Genomic DNA, 22727 nt, shown 5'->3' with positions numbered 1-22727 from the left:
CATGGGGAGTAAGTCATAACACCTTTGAACAACATCACTATCCACTGCAGCCCCACCATCCTAAATCACAACAGAATGCAGTTTTGCAACAACAGTATATGGTATCACAGCCTTACAGTTTGCAACCATGTTTAATGCCAATACAGCAGCCCCTGCAACATACAGCATCAACACAGCATGCACCTCAGCCATCACGATATGCTGTTCCCTCACAGCTTCGTCCACCACAGTTGAATACAGCCCCTCAACAATATACACCACCACGACAGTACCCTCAGCAATTTCGGCAGCCACGTCCCCCAAGGACAAGACAGTGCTTCCATTGCCAGCAAAGGGGACCAGAGGAATTATGCACCCATTGTTTTTGTTGTGGTAGCAGTGAGCACTTTTCAGCAGGCTGCAGAACCAGAGGTGCAAGATTTCAAAGTAGAACACCTTTAAACGGAAATGGGTTGCCTCCACGGGACAGGGAGTGACCCGAACTGCAAAAACGTCCCACCAACGTCCAAAACAACACTTTGAAAATGAAGAAAAAGAGTTTGAACTGTCTCCACTTGATAACATTCTATCTGCTTCATGTCAAGTTAATAAATACTCACCCGTCACTTCTCTCATTGGCAAACAATGTCTGGTAACCTGCTACTTACAAGGACACAAAACTGAGGCATTATGGGACACAGGATCCCAAGTATGTATTGTAGATGAACGATGGAGAAACAAGTACATACCTGAAGTGAAACTGAAGGACATCTCTGAGGCAACAGAAGCTACAGGTGGCCTACAGCTTGTTGCGGCTAATGGGACCAGTATGCCTTATGTTGGATGGGTAGAGATTACTTTCAAATTGGCTTCCCCTGTTGATGGCGTAAAAGAGTTAGTTATTCCTGTCCTTGTCTTAAAAGACCAAAGGTTATCCAAACCAATAATCGGCTACAATGTGATCGAACAAGTGATGAGACAGAGTGAAGCAAGTGAAAACAGTGAAGTGAGTAAAGGACGTCTGCACAAGATTGTCAAGTATGCCTTCCCTGGCATGAAGAAAAATAAAATACAGACCTTCATTAATCTTGTGACTACTGAGAATCCTAGTGAATATTTGGTGAAGACAATGAAAGACACAGTGAATATACCAAAACGTTCAATAATGCAGGTACAATGTCAAGTTAAAGTGCCATACATGAAGCACGACACTGTTTTCTTGTTTGAACCACACTTAAATCCACACTGTCCAGATGGTCTGGAACCTCTGGAAACCCTACTAACTCTCAAGAAAGGAAGTCGTCCAGTGGTCAAGATCAGTGTACAGAATGTCACAGACCATGAGATAAGGCTTGTAGGAAAAACTGAGCTTGGGACAATACAATCAATAAAATCTGTACTACCAGCTGCAGCATCACATTGTGCAACAACAGCCATGATCAGTGAGATTCAGAATACCACAGATTCTAAAGAAAGTAACAGTGAAGAATTGTGGGACCCACCTGTTGATGTAAGCCACTTACCTATGCACCAGCGAAGCAAAATAAAACAGTTACTACGAGAAGAGTGCCATTCATTTTCGAGGTCAGATGACGATATTGGGTGCATCAAAGGTCTCCAGCTAAGTATTTCTCTGACTGACGATACTCCTGTTGTCCGTATGTACACTTCAGTCCCCAAGCCACTGTATCAGGAAATGAAGGACTACCTGCATGACTTGATTGCCCAGGGCTGGATTGAGAAAACCCATTCACCTTACTCTTCACCAATCGTGTGTGTTCGTAAGAAAGATGGCAGCCTTAGGTTGTGCATTGACTATAGAGACCTCAATAGGAAGACACTACCTGATCGCCAGCCTATCCCGAGAGTACAAGACATTCTGGACAGTTTAGGTGGTAATGCCTGGTTTTCAGTATTAGATCAGGGCAAAGCTTACCATCAGGGTTTTATGTCCCCAGACAGCAGACACTTGACCGCATTCGGTACACCATGGGGCTTATATGAGTGGGTTCGTATCCCCTTCGGCCTCATGAACGCGCCTGCATCATTTCAGCATTTCATGGAGGAGTGCTTAGAAGGACTAAGAGATGAAATTTGTGTGCCCTACTTAGATGACATCCTGGTTTTCACGAAAACATTTGATGGACATCTTGAAGCAATAAAAAAAGTGTTGCAACGTCTACAAGCCCATGGAGTAAAGCTGAAGCCACGAAAGTGTGAGATGTTCAAGAATGAGGTTCGCTACTTAGGCCGCATTGTTTCTGCAGAAGGCAGTAAAATGGACCCTGAAGACACTGTCGCTGTAACAGCACTTAAAGAGAAGAGACCAAACACTGTGGGAGATCTACGGAAAATTCTCGGTCTACTAAGTTATTATCGCCAGTACATCAAAGACTTCTCAAGTATTGCTAAGCCCCTTTACGACCTTCTGAAGGGCAATGAGAAAACTGAGAGCACAAAGAAAGGAAACTGCAGAGTAGTAACCAACAGAAAAAGTCACATGGTGCCATCCAGTAAGCTGATTGAATGGACAGAGTATCACCAAGAAACACTGTCAAAGCTGATTGACTGTCTCGTTCAACCTCCAATATTGGGGTTCCCAGACTTTTCCAAACCATTTGTACTTCACACAGATGCGTCCAACCAAGGCCTGGGTGCTGTCCTGTATCAGAACCAGAACGGGAAGCTGAGAGTGATAGCATATGGTTCAAGAACATTGACCAATGCAGAGAGAAACTACCACCTGCACAGTGGAAAGCTGGAGTTCCTAGCCCTCAAATGGGCTATAACAGAAAAGTTTAGAGACTACCTATATTATGCACCTACCTTCACCGTGTACAGTGATAACAATCCCCTCACTTATGTGTTGTCCTCTGCAAAGTTAAATGCCACTGGATGCAGATGGGTCGCTGAACTTGCAGACTTCCATTTCACCATTCGTTATCGCCCAGGTAAAGAGAATGTGGATGCTGATTCACTGTCCAGAATGCCAGTTGATATAGAGACAGCAATGAGAGAATTTACAGAGGAGCTTTCATCAGAGTGTGTGGGAGCCACAATACAAGCTGTGGAGGTCCAGCACGACCCAGATCCACCCCTTACTTTAATCAGTCAGTGTGCACCAGCATGCATGGAGATTGGCGACAAACCCTGCAAATCATTATCAAAAGAGGAGATTCAGCAAGCACAAAGAGATGACAAGAATGTCAAAGAAATCATAGACTACTTGCAGTCAGAAACAAGACCGTCTTCAAAACAGTGTCGGTCAGCCAATCCTACAGTTAGAGGTCTAATGCGTGAGTGGGACAAACTGGTGTTGGATGAATATGGCATACTGCACCGCAAAACATCACAACGAATGCAGCTAGTGTTGCCTGCCCAGTTTAAGAGTATTGTCTTGAGGGAATTGCATGATGAAATGGGTCATCAAGGCCTTGACCGCACAACCAGCCTCATTAGAGATCGATTTTTCTGGCCCTTCATGCAAAAGGATATTGAGCACTATGTCCTGAGAACCTGTTCATGCATAAAACAGAAAAAACCATGCAGAGAGACACGGGCACCTCTCAAAAGCATTAAGACAACACATCCATTTGAGTTAGTATCCATCGACTTCCTTCATTTGGACAAGTGCAAAGGAGGTTATGAGTATATCCTTGTGATTGTTGACCATTTCACTCGATTTGTGCAGGCATATGCTACAACTTCAAAATCTGGAAAAACTGTAGCAGACCGGTTGTTCAATGATTTTGCCCTAAGGTTTGGGTTCCCCTCACGAATTCACCATGACCAAGGCAGGGAATTCGAAAATCAACTCTTCGACCAGCTCCAAAAATACAGTGATATTACTGCCTCTAGGACGACCCCATACCACCCACAGGGAAATGGACAAGTAGAGAGATTCAATCGGACCATTCTGCAAATGCTCAAAACTCTCACAGAAAAACAGAAATTGAATTGGAAAGAGGCATTGAATAAGCTAGTGTTTGCCTACAATTGCACTAAAAGCGAAGTGACTGGATTCTCACCTTTCTACCTCATGTACGGCCGCTCTCCAAGGCTTCCAGTTGATGCATTGTTTGATCTCAATCCAGACAAGGGATCCATCGACCACAGTGAATATGTGGAGAGGTGGACAAAGGGTATGCAAGAGGCTTATGAGATCGCCAGTGAGCATGCAAAGAAGTGTATTGAGAGAAACAAAAGAAATTATGACCAAAAAGTTAGATGCACTAATCTATACCCTGGCAGCAGAGTTCTGGTGAGAAACCTAGCTCAAAAAGGGGGCCCAGGAAAACTAAGAAATTTCTGGGAGGATGAAGTCCACATTGTCATCCGCCAGGCTGCTGAAGATACTCCAATCTATGAAGTGAAACCAGAGCAGGGCAAAGGCCGATCAAGAGTGTTGCATCGTAATCACCTTCTCCCCTGTGATCACTTTCCTCAGGTTACCACATCAACTCAAAATGCCACACCAAAGCAAAAACATCAACAGAAAAGCACAGCTTTACCTGCAGGGAGAAGCGAGGAATATGAGCCAGAGAATGACAGTGAAAGTGATGATGAGTACTATGTGCAAGTTGAACCCTATCAGTTTAGAACACAGCCAAACAGTCAGGTGCAAAATAAAACCACACAACGCCTGTTACCTCCTGGTGAGAAATCATCAGCAAAGTTAGAACGAACGGTTGAGTTGTCAGTGTTGCCACACCAAGCTGAACGGAAACAAGATGAAATAGAACATGTTGACTTACCTGTTGAAGAAAGACACTTACCTGTTGAGGAACAACACTTACCTGCTGAGGAACACTGCTTACCTGAACAAAACTTACCTGTTGAAGAACAAAGTTTAAAAGAACGGCACTCACCTAGACAACACTTACCTGTTGAAGAACATCACTTACCTGCATGGAGGAATCCTGTAACGGAACCATCTAGAGTCCGACAACGAGGACCACCAAAGAGGTTCACATATGAAAAATTTGGAAATCCTACATGCCACAGTGTACAGAATGCAAGAAATGACTTTAACCCACACCCCATACACACATGGACACCAAATATGAATTCTTGGGTGCCAATGCCGATCCATTATTCTCAGCCCTCACTTATCTATTATCCAGCCATTTAAAGAATCTCAATGAACTTTCACTTGACCAGGTCTCAGATGGCACCGCAGAACTCTACTGACAAACTGCCATCATATTGACACTAACTGCCTTGACTGATTGCAAATAACTGTTGCCAGCTAAGGGACTGTGACACTTAATGAACTGTTGTTGGGCCGAAAAGAAAATATGGACTGTTTAAAGGCCTAGACAGATAAAATGGACTCTGCACATTGAAAATATGGACTGTTAAAAGGCCCAGATAAATTAAATGGACTGAACATTTTGAAACGTTCCTTGGAGAACCTGAGAATGGCCTGAATCTGAGAATTTTCTGCACTTGAACTTGATTGTTTCCTGTATGGACTTCATTCTTAATGAACATTCCTTAGTGCCTTGATTCTGGGACTGTTTAGGGCACTAGCTCATTGAACTTGAATTCAGAAAGTTGATTATCAGCCTACAAGGACTGTCTGTGAAACAGGAACATGATATGTGATTATTAAATGTATGAATGTAAAAAAAAAAGGGAAAATGTATTGAAAACATCACATGTGACCTGGTACTTTTACATGAGTGTGAAGTGAAATATATCGAAGTTTATGACTTTGAGAATCCTGATGTCGGGACGACATCTTATTTGGTTGGAGAGAGTGTGAACCCTGCATAGTTTGGGCCATAAAAATATTCTATTGTTTGTATATATTTATTTTGTATCCATGCTATGTCTGTTTCTTTTTACATGTACATATGTGTTCAATTCAAGTTACTTTATTGTATGTTTAGTATAAGTTTGCACTGTAGAGTCCAGCTGCATTTTATAAATACTGGTGACAGTTGAGAGAGTTACCGTTACCGTGACAACTGCGGCGCATCTTTAGACAACAAAGAGGACCGCTTGGGCAACCACTAACTCTTGTCTCTGTCTCTTTCATTTGCAATTTAAGGTTAGTTAAATTTATTAAAATTGATACTAAACTTTAATTCACATGCTTTAATGTTTAAATAATTTGTTACAGTTGATTATTTTTGTAATTGTGAAATTCAAAGATACTTGTGTAAGAGGAAATTTCAAACATGTATCATTTAACTGAGTTGTTAATGTACTATACTTACCTGAAATACTTACCAATTTGTTATGAGTATGTCCAGATGTGTATAAGGAGGTTATTTATTTATTTATTTACTGTGATTTAAGTATTTTTATGTATTATTACCGTGTAACAAAGTATCAGTACAATGTGTATTAGAGACAACAAAGAGGACCGCTTGGGCAACCACTAACTCTTGTCTCTGTCTCTTTCATTTGCAATTTAAGAGAGTACTACACCTATATTTGACAACTGAGTGAAATAAATAATGTAAATTAAAGTAGTAAAATGGCAAAAATGAATGAAATTGTATTTTTTTATTAATGAAATCTAAAATGAAGTAACTTTTGATTGACAGTTTGATTTAGTTTTATATATTTACATAAAACTATACATATATAAAATCTATTCTAATATTGTTTATTAGATATAAATAGTACCTAAACATTCAGCAATATACAGTACTTTGCTATATTATGCTATACAATTTGTTTTATACTTATAATGAATGCTTTAGTCAATAGTTTCGTATTGTACTGTTGTGGTTTATGGGAATATACTGTAGTTCATGGCTTCATTAAACAAATTAAGTACACAATCTTGGACTTCATAGCAACTTTCAAGTACACTTAAATGTATTACAATTTAATAATTTAATAATTTTGTGATTCATCTCAGAACTAGAAAATGAATAGTGAAAATACTATAACCAAGTTCACTGAGAAAGTGGGCGATCGCTGTTGGAGCAAAACAACCAATAACTCTGTTGCTGTTGCAGGTGTATCTGTAAGACTGAGTCTAATATTTGTATGTAGTCTATTCAGTTGAAGCAGCAGAGTACTTTGTAGGTAATATGAAGTACAAAACACATGCTGCATCCCTTGAGAAATCTTGAAAGTCCCCAAGACTTTCTTCAGCTTCCTCACGCTCAGACGCTTGAGACGTCTGAAGATGACAGTAGCGCTCAGAATTATGTCCCTCACACTCATTGCAGTCCTGGAAAAGCAAAAGCACAGACAGTAAAATGATCCTGCCATCTGCACAGCCATCAATTGTAGCTGATGCTGCAATCATGTGTTGCAATTGCTTCAAATCATCTTTGCGTTCTTCAACTTCTGAAACTTTCTCATAAATGCGATACACAGATACGTCTGATATTGTAGACGCTTTAAGTTTTCCTTTCCTACGTAACATTGTAAAAATGTACAGTGACTCATATTTAATATATAATCATATCTATAGTGTATCTATCTATCTATTAGCTAATTATTCATTATACAGCTAATTATTCTCTCTTTGTGATCTTTACAAAATTTATTTAAATCAATTAATCAATCATAATTAATCAAATAATTTTACTGTATTTTTTATTACTGTTAGATTACATTCAGTGTAATATTATTAATTATTTAAATCAATTAATTAATCATAAAATATTTTTTATTGTATTTTAGGAAATAACGTCTTGCATCCAATGTAATTATTAGTTCAATTAATTTATCAATCTAAAATTATTATTATTATTATTATTATTATTATTATTATTATTATTGTTATTTATTTTATGTAATATTAATTATTAATTAAATAAATTAATCAATACATTTTATTTTATTTTATTTTAGGAAATTACTGTTAGATTGCATTCAGGGTAATCAATTCATTAATCATAAAATGCTATTATTTTATTTTAGGAAATAACTTAGATTGCATTTAATGTAATTTTTAATTAAATCAATTCATTAATCATAATTAAAAATTATGTTTTATTTTAGGAAATGACTGTTAGATTACATTCAATGTAATATTAATTGTTAAATTAAATTAATCATAATTGATCTATTTTATTTTATTTTAGGAAACTGATTGTATTCAATGTAATTATTTATTAAATTAATTAATTAATTAATCATACAATGCTTTTATTTTATTGTAGGAAATAACTTTTTGATTGCATATAATGTAGTTATTAAATCAATTAATTAATCATAATCCATAAGTATGATTGTTATTTTATTTTAGTATTTTTTTTATTACATGCAATGTAATTATTAATTAAATCAATTAATTAATTATAATCCAGAAGTTTTATTTTATTTTATTTGAGGATATTACTGTTAGATTTCATTCAGTGTAATATTATTAATTATTTAAATCAATTAATTAATCATAAAATAATTTTTATTGCATTTTTAAAAAACTTTAAATTGCATTTAATGTAATTATTAATTAAATCAATTAATTAATTATAATCCAGAAGTTTTATTTTATTTTATTTTTAGGAAATTACTGTTAGATTATATTCAGTGGAACATTAATTATTATTTAAATCACTAAAACAGATTAATTTAATTTAATTTTAATTAATTAATTAAAACAATTAATTAATCATATTTAAAAATATATATTTTTTATTTTATTTTAGGAAATTACTGTTAGATTACTTTCAATGTGTTATTAATTATTAATCAATCAATCAATCAATCAATCAATCAATCATAACTAATCAAATTTATTTTATTTTAGAACAATTTACATTCAATGTAATATTATTAATTATTTAAATCAATTTATTAATCATAAAATCTTTTTTATTGTATTTTAGGAAATAACTTAATTGCATTCAGTGTAATTATTAGTTAAACTAATTAATCATAATCAAAAATTATATATTTTTATTTTATTTTAGAAAATTGCAGTTAGATTACATTCAATGTAATGTTAGTTATTAATGAATCAATTAATCATAATCAATTTTATTTTATTTTATTTTATTTTAGGAAATTACTGTTAGATTATATTCAGTGTGATATTATTTAAATAAATGAATCATAAATATTATTTTATTTTAGGAAATAACTTAGATTGCATATATTGTAATTATTCATTAAATCAACAATTAATCATAATCAAAAATATTATTTTTTATTTTATTTTAGAAAATTACAATTAGATTACATTCAATGTAATGTTAGTTAGTAATGAATCAATTAATCATAATCAATTTTATTTTATTTTATATTAGGAAATTGCTGTTAGATTATATTCAGTGTGATATTAATTACTATTTAAACAAATTAATCATAAAATATTATTTTATTTTAGGAAATAACTTAGATTGCATATATTGTAATTATTAATTAAATCAATAATTAATCATAATCAAAAATATTATTTTATTTTATTTTAGGAAATTACTGTTTACATTACACATTACATTCAATGTAATATTAATTATTAATTAAACCAACTAATCATAATAAATCAAATTATTTTATTTTATTTTATTTTAGGAAATACTGTTAGATTACATTAATACAATATAATTTATAACAGCTGTACAAATGTAATATGAATTATTGAATAATTATGAATTTATATTTTGTTTTATTTTATTTATTTTAAAATGACTGTTAAATTGTGGCAAAATTTCACAGTGCATGCATCATTTTCTTTTTTCTTTTTTTTGGGGCAAAAGTAATCCAGAGAGTTATGGGTTCTTAACTCCATATAATTTACAATGAAAATTGCACGCTATTATGCGCTTCTGAATTGCATTGTATGAAGAAATTATTATTGCACTGCTGATGAAGCTTAATTTGTTTCTTCCCATCAGCGATATTATATTGAAAGTATGGAAAGTATCACATTTGATTTCCCTTATGGCCGCTTTCAAAAGTCTTAGGTTTTTCGTCTCCCGTGCACCTCCATTGTGGCTCTGTAATATTTTATTAAACTGGAAACATGAGCGTGAAATTAAGTTCTACAGGCATCATTTCGGAGTCTAACCTTTGCCGTGCACCAAAATTCAAAACACTGTAGGCTAAAGTCTGAAAGGAGGCATCTGAAGAGACACAGAGACTCTTTCTTTCTTGAGCTCCTTAAAGTTTCTGTTATTCGCTTGAGCTGCTGAATGAAATGTTTCAGAGCGAACCTTCAGGGAAGAGTTTAAACCGTTTTAAAGAGCCTGACTCGTTCTAAAGTTACTCCATGCACCATCCATCTCGCCTTTCTCTGATGAGCAGAAAAGCATGACTTTCATGTGCGCACTGTAATCGCTCGACACGAAGATGGCATTTAAGCTTGAAATCTGCATGTGAAAGCATGTCATTACATGTGAAATGTTGTGAAACCATACAAAAGCACATGTGAGTTAATCTGACATCCTTTGACAGCATCTGCAACCGCATTCAGACCCTGAGTCTGTGAAAGTGAACAAAAACATGTTTACAGTCATGCGCTCACAATGGATCTCTATGAGGAAAGACTTTCTAAGCAGAAATGTGAAGCTTGTGTTTGTGTGACTGCGCTTACATGAATTATGAAGTTAAAATAGTGAATGTTTGATCAATAAAGTTGTCGCTTTTTGATGTGGGACAACATTTGTGAATGAACTTCTGGTTAATTTTCCATCGTATTTCATTATGGGTAGTTCCATTTGTGATGAATTGATATTAAGTTGGCTTGAGAAACGATACTTACTGATCTGCTATATAAGCTTATTATTATTCTTCTGAGTCAAATTTCTGACTCTGACTCTTTGTACTATACCTTTTCTAACTGAACTGGTTTTTGTAAACCAGACTATCAACACCATTAAAAATCCTAGAAACTTACATTTGCTGCGTCCCAATTCGCCTACTTATACTACGATCAAACTTCCCTTCCGTACTATTTCTAATCCATTTAAATGCATTCAAACTCATCTAAAGAATCATGCTAACAACACGCTAGTAACTTGCTAATCATTCTAGCAACATGCTGCTAACTTGTTAATTAACTTACTAACATTAACTTACCAGTCATGTTAACATGGCTAGAAACAGGCTAGAACAACATTCTAACAACATGTTAGTAACTTTCTAATCATGTTAGAAATGAGCGAGCAAAATGCTAGTAACTTGCCAATCACGCTAACAACATGTTAATCATGCTAATTATGCTAAAATCTTGCTAGCAACATGCTAGAAACATGCTAATCATTCTAGAAAAATGTTAACATGCTAGTGGCTTGCTAATCATTCTAAAAAAGTGCGAGCAAAATGCTAGTAACTGGCTAATCATGCTAGAAACATGCTAGTTACATGCTAATTATGTTAGAAGCATGTAAACAACACGCTAGTAACTTACCAGTCATGTTAACATGGCTAGAAACAGGCTAACAACATTCTAACAACATGTTAGTAACTTTCTAATCATGTTAGAAATGTGCGAGCAAAATGCTAGTAACTTGCCAATCACGCTAACAACATGTTAATCATGCTAATTATGCTAAAATCTTGCTAGCAACATGCTAGTAACATGCTAATCATTCTAGAAAAATGTTAACATGCTAGTGGCTTGCTAATCATTCTAAAAAAGTGTGAGCAAAATGCTAGTAACTGGCTAATCATGCTAGAAACATGCTAGTTACATGATAATTATGTTAGAAGCATGTAAACAACACGCTAGTAACTTACCAGTCATGTTAACATGGCTAGAAACAGGCTAACAACATTCTAACAACATGTTAGTAACTTTCTAATCATGTTAGAAATGTGCGAGCAAAATGCTAGTAACTTTCTAATCACGCTAACAACATGTTAATCATGCTAATTATGCTAAAATCTTGCTAGCAACATGTTAGTAACATGCTAATTATTCTAGAAAAATGTTAACATGCTAGTGGCTTGCTAATCATTCTAAAAAAGTGCGAGCAAAATGCTAGTAACTAGCTAATAATGCTAGAAACATGCTAGTTACATGCTAATTATGTTAAGCATGTAAACAACACGCTAGTAACTTACCAGTCATGTCAACATGGCTAGAAACAGGCTAACAACATTCTAACAACATGTTAGTAACTTTCTAATCATGTTAGAAATGTGCGAGCAAAATGCTAGTAACTTGCCAATCACGCTAACAACATGTTAATCATGCTAATTATGCTAAAATCTTGCTAGCAACATGCTAGTAACATGCTAATCATTCTAGAAAAATGTTAACATGCTAGTGGCTTGCTAATCATTCTAAAAAAGTGTGAGCAAAATGCTAGTAACTGGCTAATCATGCTAGAAACATGCTAGTTACATGCTAATTATGTTAAGCATGTAAACAACACGCTAGTAACTTACCAGTCATGTTAACATGGCTAGAAACAGGCTAACAACATTCTAACAACATGTTAGTAACTTTCTAATCATGTTAGAAATGTGCGAGCAAAATGCTAGTAACTTTCTAATCACGCTAACAACATGTTAATCATGCTAATTATGCTAAAATCTTGCTAGCAACATGTTAGTAACATGCTAATTATTCTAGAAAAATGTTAACATGCTAGTGGCTTGCTAATCATTCTAAAAAAGTGCGAGCAAAATGCTAGTAACTAGCTAATCATGCTAGAAACATGCTAGTTACATGCTAATTATGTTAAGCATGTAAACAACACGCTAGTAACTTACCAGTCATGTCAACATGGCTAGAAACAGGCTAACAACATTCTAACAACATGTTAGTAACTTTCTAATCATGTTAGAAATGTGCGAGCAAAATGCTAGTAACTTGCCAATCACGCTAACAACATGTTAATCATGCTAATTATGCTAAAATCTTGCTAGCAACATGCTAGTAACATGCTAATCATTCTAGAAACATGTTAACATGCTAGTAGCTTGCTAATCATTCTAAAAAAGTGCGAGCAAAATGCTAGTAACTAGCTAATCATGCTAGAAACATGCTAGTTACATGCTAATTATGTTAAGCATGTAAACAACACGCTAGTAACTTACCAGTCATGTTAACATGACTAGAAACAGGCTAACAACATTCTAACAACATGTTAGTAACTTTCTAATCATGTTAGAAATGCTAGTAACTGGCTAATCATGCTAGAAACATGTTAATAACATGCCAATAACATGCTAATCATGTTAGAATCATGTAAACAACACCTTAGTAACTTGGATATCATGTTAGCAACATGCTAGTTACATGCTAATCATGCTAGAAACATGTTAATAAAATGCCCGTAACTTGCGAATCTTGTTAGAAATGTTCTAGCAAAATGCTAGTAACTTGCCAATCATGCTAACAACATGTTAATCGTGCTAATTATGCTAAAATCTTGCTAGCAACATGCTAGTAACATGCTAATCATTCTAGAAACATGTTAACATGCTAGTAGCTTGCTAATCATTCTAAAAAAAGTGTGAGCAAAATGCTAGTAACTAGCTAATCATGCTAGAAACATGCTAGTTACATGCTAATTATGTTAAGCATGTAAACAACACGCTAGTAACTTACCTGTCATGTTAACATGCTAGTAGCTTGCTAATCATTCTAAAAAAAGTGTGAGCAAAATGCTAGTAACTGGCTAATCATGCTAGAAACATGCTAGTTACATGCTAATTATGTTAGAAGCATGTAAACAACACGCTAGTAACTTACCAGTCATGTTAACATGAATGGAAACAGGCTAACAACATTCTAACAACATGTTAGTAACTTTCTAATCATGTTAGAAATGCTAGTAACTGGCTAATCATGCTAGAAACATGTTAATAACATGCCAGTAACATGCTAATCATGTTAGAATCATGTAAACAACACCTTAGTAACTTGGATATCATGTTAGCAACATGCTAGTTACATGCTAATCATGCTAGAAACATGTTAATAAAATGCCCGTAACTTGCGAATCATGTTAGAAATGTTCTAGCAAAATGCTAGTAACTTGCCAATCATGCTAACAACATTTTAATCGTGCTAATTATGCTAAAATCTTGCTAGCAACATGCTAGTAACATGTTAATCACTCTAGAAACATGTTAACATGCTAGTAGCTTGCTAATCATTCTAAAAAAGTGCAAGCAAAATGCTAGTAACTAGCTAATCATGCTAGTTACATGCTAATTATGTTAAGCATGTAAACAACACGCTAGTAACTTACCAGTCATGTTAACATGACTAGAAACAGGCTAGCAACATTCTAACAACATGCTTGTAACATGCTAATCATGTTTGAATCATGTAAACAACATTGTCTGTAACTTGGATATCATGTTAGCAAAATGCTAGTAAATTGATAATCATGCCAACAACATGCTAGTATCTAGTTAATCATGCTAATATGATGTTAGAAACATGCTAATTATGTTAATAACATGTCAATCATGCTAAAATCATATTAACAACATGTTAGTTAATTGTTAATCGTGCTAGAAACCTGGTAGCAAAATGTTAATAACTTGGTATGCTAATCTTGTTAACATCAAACTTCAAACATGCTAACAACATGTTAGTAACTTGCTAATCATGCTAGAAATGTGTGAACAAAATGCTAGTAATTGGCTAATCATGCAAGAAACATGCTAACAACATGCCAGTAACTAGTAACATGCTAATCATGTTACAATCATGTAAACAACATGCTAGTGACTTGCATATCATGTAAACAGCATGCTAGTAACATGCTAATCATAATAAAAACATGTTAATAACATTCCCGTAACTTGCTAATCATGTTGACATGTTAATCATGCTAACATGCTAATTATGCTAAAATCATGCTAGTAACATGCTAATCATTCTAGAAACATGTTAATATGCTAGTAGCTTGCTAATCATGTTAGAAATGTGCTAGCAAAATGCTAGTAACTTGCTAATCATACCAACAGCATGCTAGTACCTAGCTAATCATGCTAATTACATATTAGTAACATGCTAATCATGTTAATAGCGTTAAAATCATATTAACAACATGCTAGTAACTTGTTAATCATGCTAGAAACGTGCTAGCAAAATGTTAGTAACTTGGTAATCATGTTAACAACATGCAACTTGCTAATTTTTTTAAAATCATGCTAACAGCATGCTAGTAACTTGCTAATCATGCCAGCAACATGTTAGTACCCTGTTAATCATGCTAATAACATGTTAGTAACATGCTAATCACGTTACTAAAATGTTAACATGTTAACCATGCTAAAATTATGTCACCAACATGTTAGTAACATGCTAGAAATATGTTAACAACATGCTAGTAACCTGTAACCATGCTAGAAACGTGCTAGCAAAATGCTAGTAACTTGTTAATCATGGTAGAAACGTGCTAGCAAAATGCTAGTAACTTGGTAATCATACTAGAAAAATGTTAACAGCATGCTAATAACTTGCTGATCATGTTAACATGTTAATAACATGCTACTCGTGCTAGAAAAGTGATAACAACATTCTAGTAACTTGTTAGTCATGCTAATGACATGCTAATTCATGTTAAATCGTGCAAGCTACATGTTAATTCACATCGAATCATGCTAGCAACATGCTAAGCCATGCTAGCAACATGGCTAACCTATGTTAAATCATGTTAGCAGCATGGTTAAACCATCCTAACTCATGGTAGCAAAATGCTGATTCATGCTAGAAACTTGTATGTTCCCACTCTGTCCCAAAGTTCAATTTCAACAATTAAATTCAAGCTTTAAGCTTTTCAAAGTTATTTTAAACTTCCAGACAAGGCTTTCTCAAGCCAACTTCAAAGTTTGTTTGCAACTTATCTAGAGTTAACAAATTAAATCTATGAAGCAAATGCGTACTTCAAATTTCTATGGCCTCTGAGTGATCATCATGATCAAAACTTTGCTGAAAAAGCCTGTTCAAATGTATTTTATTTTATTTTATTTTGTTTTATTTTAAGAAGAACTGAGAGAGATTCATATTTATTCGTTATTATAATATGATTAATAGTAATATTTATTTTATTTACATATATTATTATTATTTCATATATCAGGCTTTAAAAAACATTCTTACAAAATAAAACTGCTGTCTACAAGTAAGATTTCTTGAAAAATGTATTTTATCCCATACAGTGAAAGTCAGTTGGGACCAGTGATGTTTTGAACCTCATTATATGGACAGATCAGTTGAAACACTCTTGAAAATACCATCTCTTGCATTTTGCTGAAGAAAGAAAATCATGAAAAGACATGTTTCAGAGTAAATGGTGATAGTATTTTCATCCCTTTCAGTTATATTTACCCTTAAACGGTGCTTTTAAGTATTAAGGAATGTCACACTTTATTGTCGTTTAACACCTGATAATCACAAGACAAAAGGTTTATTATTAAAGTGTGAACGCTAGTGTTGGCATCCGTGCTGCACGTTCGATATAACACTCCCCAGAAATAAAACGCAGGCATCTGTTTCACAGACATGTTTCAGCCATGTCAACACATCTGTGACATTTGTGTTTACAAGCCTGCGATCCAGGGATGTGAGTAAAAAAGCGCCGGTACCCGATTCGCCAGCCGGAGAGTGGCATTTGTATTGCGGGTTGGTTCTCTCCTGCGCCGCTGTTGCGATGAATGCTGATGAGCGCAGCCTCTGGGGCTCCGGCTGACAGCCTGGCCTTTTGGCTGAGGAGAAATCAATCTCACCGTCAATCGCCACCAGAAGCCATTACCCAGCTTGCCTGCTGGCAGGCTTCACCTCGATTCTTTCTACCATAACACGTACTTATTTGTCTTTGTTACCTGGTCTTGTTTCACCTTTAGCGTCACCTCACGGGTCGGTAGTCGTTTACATCAATAGCTCTGGGCTAAAGCGGTTTTGGAGGTTGCGTATGTGTTGCTCCACCTTTGCTTGCTTTAATTGGTTCTGCATTTTCCATTGTGCTTCAGGCAGAATTTAATGATTAACTTTTGCGAATGAGTCAACATTTGCTTCTTTTGGGGCTGAAACTTTTTTTTTTTTTTTTCGCTGGCTTTTAAAGAAGTAGTTCACCCAGAAATGAACATTTGCTGAAAATTTAATCACCCTCAGGCCATCCAAGATGTAGATGAATTTGTTTCTTCCTCAGATTTGGAGAAATTTAGCATTACAGCACTTGCTCACAACAGATCATCTGCAATAAATGGGTGCCGTCAGAATGAGAGTCCAAACAACCCCAATCCATTAATTAACGTCTTGTGAAGCGAAAAGCTGCATGTTTGTAAGAATCCATCAATAATGGGTTTTAATTTTTAATTTAATTTTAAACCGTACAGATACTGTAAAATGAAACTCAAGACTTTTCAAGCACTATTTTTTTTAATTACTTTAATCAGAGATCTCACTTATCAAACAATGTCTTCTCTTTCAAATTCTAAAAAAACAATAGATAGATAAATAAAAATACACTAATAAAACTAAATGGCAAAAATAAAGTGAAGCAAAGTATTACTACTGAAGTATACTACACTCTTACTATAGTAAAACCATGGTTAATTTTCTTAAGGGATTTTGTATACTTAAAGGGAAATTGTATACATTCTTTTTTCTTTTTGTTTTTATAACTGTACTGCCTTAATAGTTTGATGTTTTCTACTGTTTAAGAAAAAAAAAAATTGCGAAACCGCTCCGAAATCATGATCTGAAACAAATGATTCACCATACACGCTCCGAACTGAATCAAATGGTTTGCGAACTTCCATGGAAGATTAGTGAACCTGCTCCGAAATTCCGATCTAAATAAAATGAGTCACGATCTATGCTCCGAAGTCCCGATCTGAATAATGATTCGCAACCCATAATTTCAGATCAGGACTCGAAGCGTGGAACACAAAACATTTGATTTAGATCGGGACTTCATATCACGTATTACGAATCATTTGATTTGATTCATTAAATTCGCGAAATGATTCACAAACCTGTTCAATCTAAATCATGATTTGTGATACACACTCTGAAGTCGTGATCTGAATCAAATGATTTGCGATCCGTGCTCCAAAGTTCCGATTTAAAGCAAAAGATTTGCGAACCTGCTCCAAAATTCTGATCTAAATAAGATGATTCACGATCTATGCTCTGAATTCCCGATCTGAATAATGATTTAAAAACCATAATTTCAGATCAGGACTGGATCACAAATGATTTTACTTAGATTGGAACTTTGTGAATCGTGAATCATTTGATTTAGTTCGGGACTTCAAATACTGTTTCGCATATCATTTGATCTGAATCACTCAATTCACAAAATGATTCACGAACCTGTTCCAATCGAAATCAAATAATTTGCAAAACTGCACAGAAGTCCTGATCTGAATCAAATGATTTGCGATCCGAACTCAAATAATTCATTTTATTTTAATTATTCAGTGTACAAAATGATTCACAAACCCCTTCCGATCTAAATCAAATGATTCAAATGATCAAATGAAGTCGTGATCTGAATCAGATGATTTGCGATCTGTGTTCCAAAGTTCTGATCTAAAGCAAAAGATTTGCGAACCTGCTTCAAAATTCCGATCAAAATAAAATGATTCACAATCTATGCTCTGAATTCCCGATCTGAATAATGATTTACAAACCATAATTTCAGATCAGTGTGGATCGCAAATCATTTGACTTAGATTGGAACTTTGTGAATCGCAAATCATTTGATTTAGATCGGGACTTCAAATCACGTATCACGAATCATTTTATTTGAATTATTCGATTCACAAAATGATTCACAAACCCCTTCCGATCTAAATCAAATGATTCACGATACACGCTCTGAAGTTCCAGTCTAAAGCAAAAGATTTGCGAACCTCCTTCAAAATTCTGATCTAAATAAAATGGTTAGTGATCTACGCTCCGAAGTCCCGATTTTTCAAAATCTGTTCTAATGAAGAAACAAACTCATCTACATTTTGGCCTGAGGGTAAATAAATTGTCAGGTAGTGTTCATTTTTGGATGGACTGTTTCTTCAAGAACTTCTGTTTTTGGCTCTGGACTGAAAAATGAATTTTTTTAAAATTTTCTGAGTAACAGTTTGTTCTTTCTCTGCTTTAACAGATCCCTCAGATCAGCTATGCATCCACAGCGCCGGAGCTGAGCGATAACACCAGGTACGACTTCTTTTCCCGCGTTGTGCCGCCTGACTCTTACCAGGCCCAGGCCATGCTGGACATCGTGACCGCCATGGGCTGGAACTACGTCTCCACTCTGGCATCTGAGGGGAATTATGGGGAGAGCGGCGTGGAGGCTTTCGTTCAGATCTCACGTGAAACCGGTAAGCTTCCAGTGAACATTCTGAAATGTGTTTCTGTACGAGGGCTCCAGATTATCTTCTGATGTACGTCTCGCTTCACTGATCGCAAATGATTGACTGACTGAAATGGATTTCTTTCGAGAGGCGCGACATAGCTTTGTGATCAAGGGATATATTGTACAATTTTACGGCATTTTATTTTATTCCATTTTATGTGTTTTTTAAGGTTTCTTTTGTTTAATGTTTCCTGTTTTGCCTATTTTTTAAGTGTTTAGTTTTTTGTTTAATGTTTTGTTTTGATTGTTTTGTTCTGTTTTGTTTCATGTTATTTAATGCTTTTTTGTTGCTTTTTGTTTAATGGTTTGTTTTATTGTATTTTTGATTTATGTTTTGTTTCATTTTGGTTTCGTTTTGTTTTGTTGGATTTGTTGTCTAGTTTAATGTTTTTTTTTGTTTGTTTCATGTTTTGTTTCATTTTATTTAATGCTTTGTTTTTATTGTTTTGTTCCATGTTTTGATTTAATGTTATGTAATGTTTTTTGTTTGTTGTTTTATTTTTATTATTTTATTTTGGTTTTATTTTATTTTTGTTTGTTTTGTTGCTTCTTGTTTTTTTTCCTGTTTTTTTTGTTTGTTTGTTTATTTTGTTTTATGCTTTGTTTTATTTATTTTATTGTTTTGTGTTCTGTTTTTTTGTTTTATTTTATTTATTTAACGTTTTGTTTTTATTGTTTTGTTCCATGTGTTGTTTGTTATTTAGTGCTTTTTGTTTTGTTTTTGTTTAGTTGCTTTTTTAATGTTTAGTTTTTTGTTTTATTATCAAATATTTTATTTTATTTTTCATGTATGTATTGTTTTATTTTGTTGTGTTATTTTTTAAATGGTTTGTTTCATTTTATTTAATGTTTTGTTTTTTTATTTTATGCTTTGTTTAATTTTATTTAACGTTTTGTTTTTTATTGTTTTGTTCCATGTTTTGTTTTATGTTATTTAGTGTTTTTTGTTTTGTTTTTGTTTTGTTGCTTTTTAATGTTTTGTTTTTTGTTTTATTATCATATATTTTATTTTATTTTTCATGTATGTATTGTTTTATTTTGTTGTGTTATTTTTTCATAATAATCATATTATTTTAATTTAATTTTAGTTTTGATTTGTTTCATTTTATTTAACATTTAGTTTTTATTGTTTCGTTTCATGCTATTTTGTGGTTTTTTTTATTTGTTTTATTTTTTTGTCTGTTTTTCCTTTTTGTTTATGTTTTGTTATCATTTTTTTTATTTTATTTTTATTTTTGTTTTATGCTTTGTCTCATTTTATTTAATGTTTTTTTCATTGTTTTGTTCCATGTTTTGTTTCATGTTATTTAATGATGTTTTTTTTGTTGCTTTTTGTTTAATGTTTCTTTGTTATTATTATTTTAGTTTAGTCTTATTTATTTTGATTCATGTTTTGTTTCAATTTGTTTTGTGTGTGTTTTGTTTCATGTTATTTAATTTTTTGTTTGTTTTTGTTTCATGTTTAGTTTTTTTCAAGTCTCTTTATAATGTCTCTTTATAACCTCTGTCGCAGCATAAATTGTGTTGTTATTTGTCAGGGATAGCCAAGTTGCTGAATGTGATGTCAATATTTTGGGGTTTGTAAATAACCTGTTTTGAATGTTAGAATAAATGATCAGGTTTGGACAGTTTGGGAGTTGCATTGAGAATAGTAACTGATGCCTTAATATTACATCAAAATCTGTAATATGTAGGCATCAGGATTTTTAATGCATTTAAAAAAATGGATCTTAAAAAATGTACAAATGGCTTCATACTGATTTATGGTGCAAAGCTTTTTCTGAGTTTGCTGACCAGCATTGCTGTACACAAAACATAACAGAGGCTGAATTACATGCCTTGACAGAGATGGAAGGGAAATCGCTGTCTCAACAGAAGGAAGGTCAAGTAACATGGAAAAAACAGGCTATATTGTAAAAGGACACGTCTGAAAAGCTCAACCCCCATCGTCCATTCTGTCAAATCTGAGCCATCAAAGTCGAGCTGAGCTTATGTTTTGCTGTCCATTATTCAGCGATTTTACACAGAAATGAATAGTCAAGGAGGCAGGAAGGTCAGGAGGCAGAAGAAGATACAAAAAGTGTTCAATTGTGACCTCAAAGAAATCGCCACTCCAGAACGAAAAATCTGTATTCACACTCTCACCGCTTTGGATTTCTCTGCTTATTGCTGTTAAGCCATAATTCACTTCATTCTGCATCACATAGGTCACACAGAAATGGCTCACATTCCTATTTTCCCTCCCACACAAGCTGACAATAATATAGAGCATTACCGTTAGCGCACGTCCAGTGGAAACCACAATTACAGAGAAGCTTATCAATAAAGAAAGAGAGTAGATGGAAAAGAATAGGCTTTGATATATAGAGACATAATTACAGGCACAGGTCCGGTAATGGACTCTCTGCGGCGTCCCAGAAGAGCATCATAACCGACCACATCATGGTCACCTGGTGCGGCGGGATTGATTTATTATCGCAGTGCGTCTTGCTCATGTAGACATGGACATGCCACGTTAATTATGTTGTAATTATGGAAATACAATTAAAGGAAGAGACACATGTGAGCGATTAACATCGTTCCTCCAGGCTCATCAAGTGTGTTTATCCCCCAGTGTGTGTGCGTTCTCAGCTGTCTAAATGTGGTGCTTTATCACGATTTTAACAAGATCATAGACTTTTATGAAAGTACTGTTGTGGGCAATGGTACAGTGGTTTTGTCAGATGTTTATACCACGGTATTTTGATACAGTTGATACAGGGATTTTTATTGATTAATTGATTGATTGATTGATTATGGGGTCTTTTTTAAATATGAGGGTTTTTATTTTAATGAAATAAATTTGTTTCTATATTTTAGGCTAATGAATAATTTCTATATATTTTTAAACATTTTATTCTAGTGAATTTACACTAACTTAGTCTTGTGAAGTATGTAAATATCTGTTATGTAGCTTCTTCACGACAGTTTATATTATTTTATTTAGTAAAATATTTGTAAAAAATATTTTATTTTCAGATTCTGCATAAGGTTTGTAAATGTATGAGAAAAGCGGGGTATATAAAAATACGAATTTATGAAAAGCACAAATTTATAAACATAAATGATTACCATATTTATTATAATATTTATTACTGTAATATTTAAAGGTACTCCAATGCACATTTAAGCAGGAGTTTACAAACTATGGTCAATAAAATGTAAATATAAATACGCAATATCAAATAAATGGTAAAATTTACAGAATTTTCAATAATTAATGCTCCATTCTGCTAAATTCTATAAATTCTAGCCATAAACCAGGCTTTTATTTTCACAAATAAAATATCAATATTAGATTAAAAACTTTACATTTATTTCACTAATTTTAATTGCCAGGAAAACATTGATGTTTATTTTCTGAATAGTACAATTAAGTAATAATTTTTTTTTTAAAAAATTAAAGCTGAATAGAAATTATATATATATATATATATATATATATATATATATATATAT

The 22727-nt window shown here is 33.8% G+C and overlaps 1 protein-coding gene across 1 annotated transcript in view; it reads left to right on the top strand.

Moving 5' to 3' along the window:
• grm8b (glutamate receptor, metabotropic 8b) overlaps nucleotides 1–22727 on the top strand; it is a 250482-nt gene that overhangs the window by 86047 nt on the left and 141708 nt on the right. The window contains exon 2 of the mRNA XM_073831290.1: nucleotides 18978–19194. Coding sequence (XP_073687391.1) covers nucleotides 18978–19194 — 217 coding nt within the window. The remainder of the gene's footprint in view (nucleotides 1–18977; nucleotides 19195–22727) is intronic.

The sequence above is a fragment of the Garra rufa genome, chromosome 25 (genome assembly GCF_049309525.1).
Source record: "Garra rufa chromosome 25, GarRuf1.0, whole genome shotgun sequence".
NCBI classification, from domain to species: domain Eukaryota; kingdom Metazoa; phylum Chordata; class Actinopteri; order Cypriniformes; family Cyprinidae; genus Garra; species Garra rufa.
This window is presented reverse-complemented; position numbering and strand designations above follow the sequence as displayed.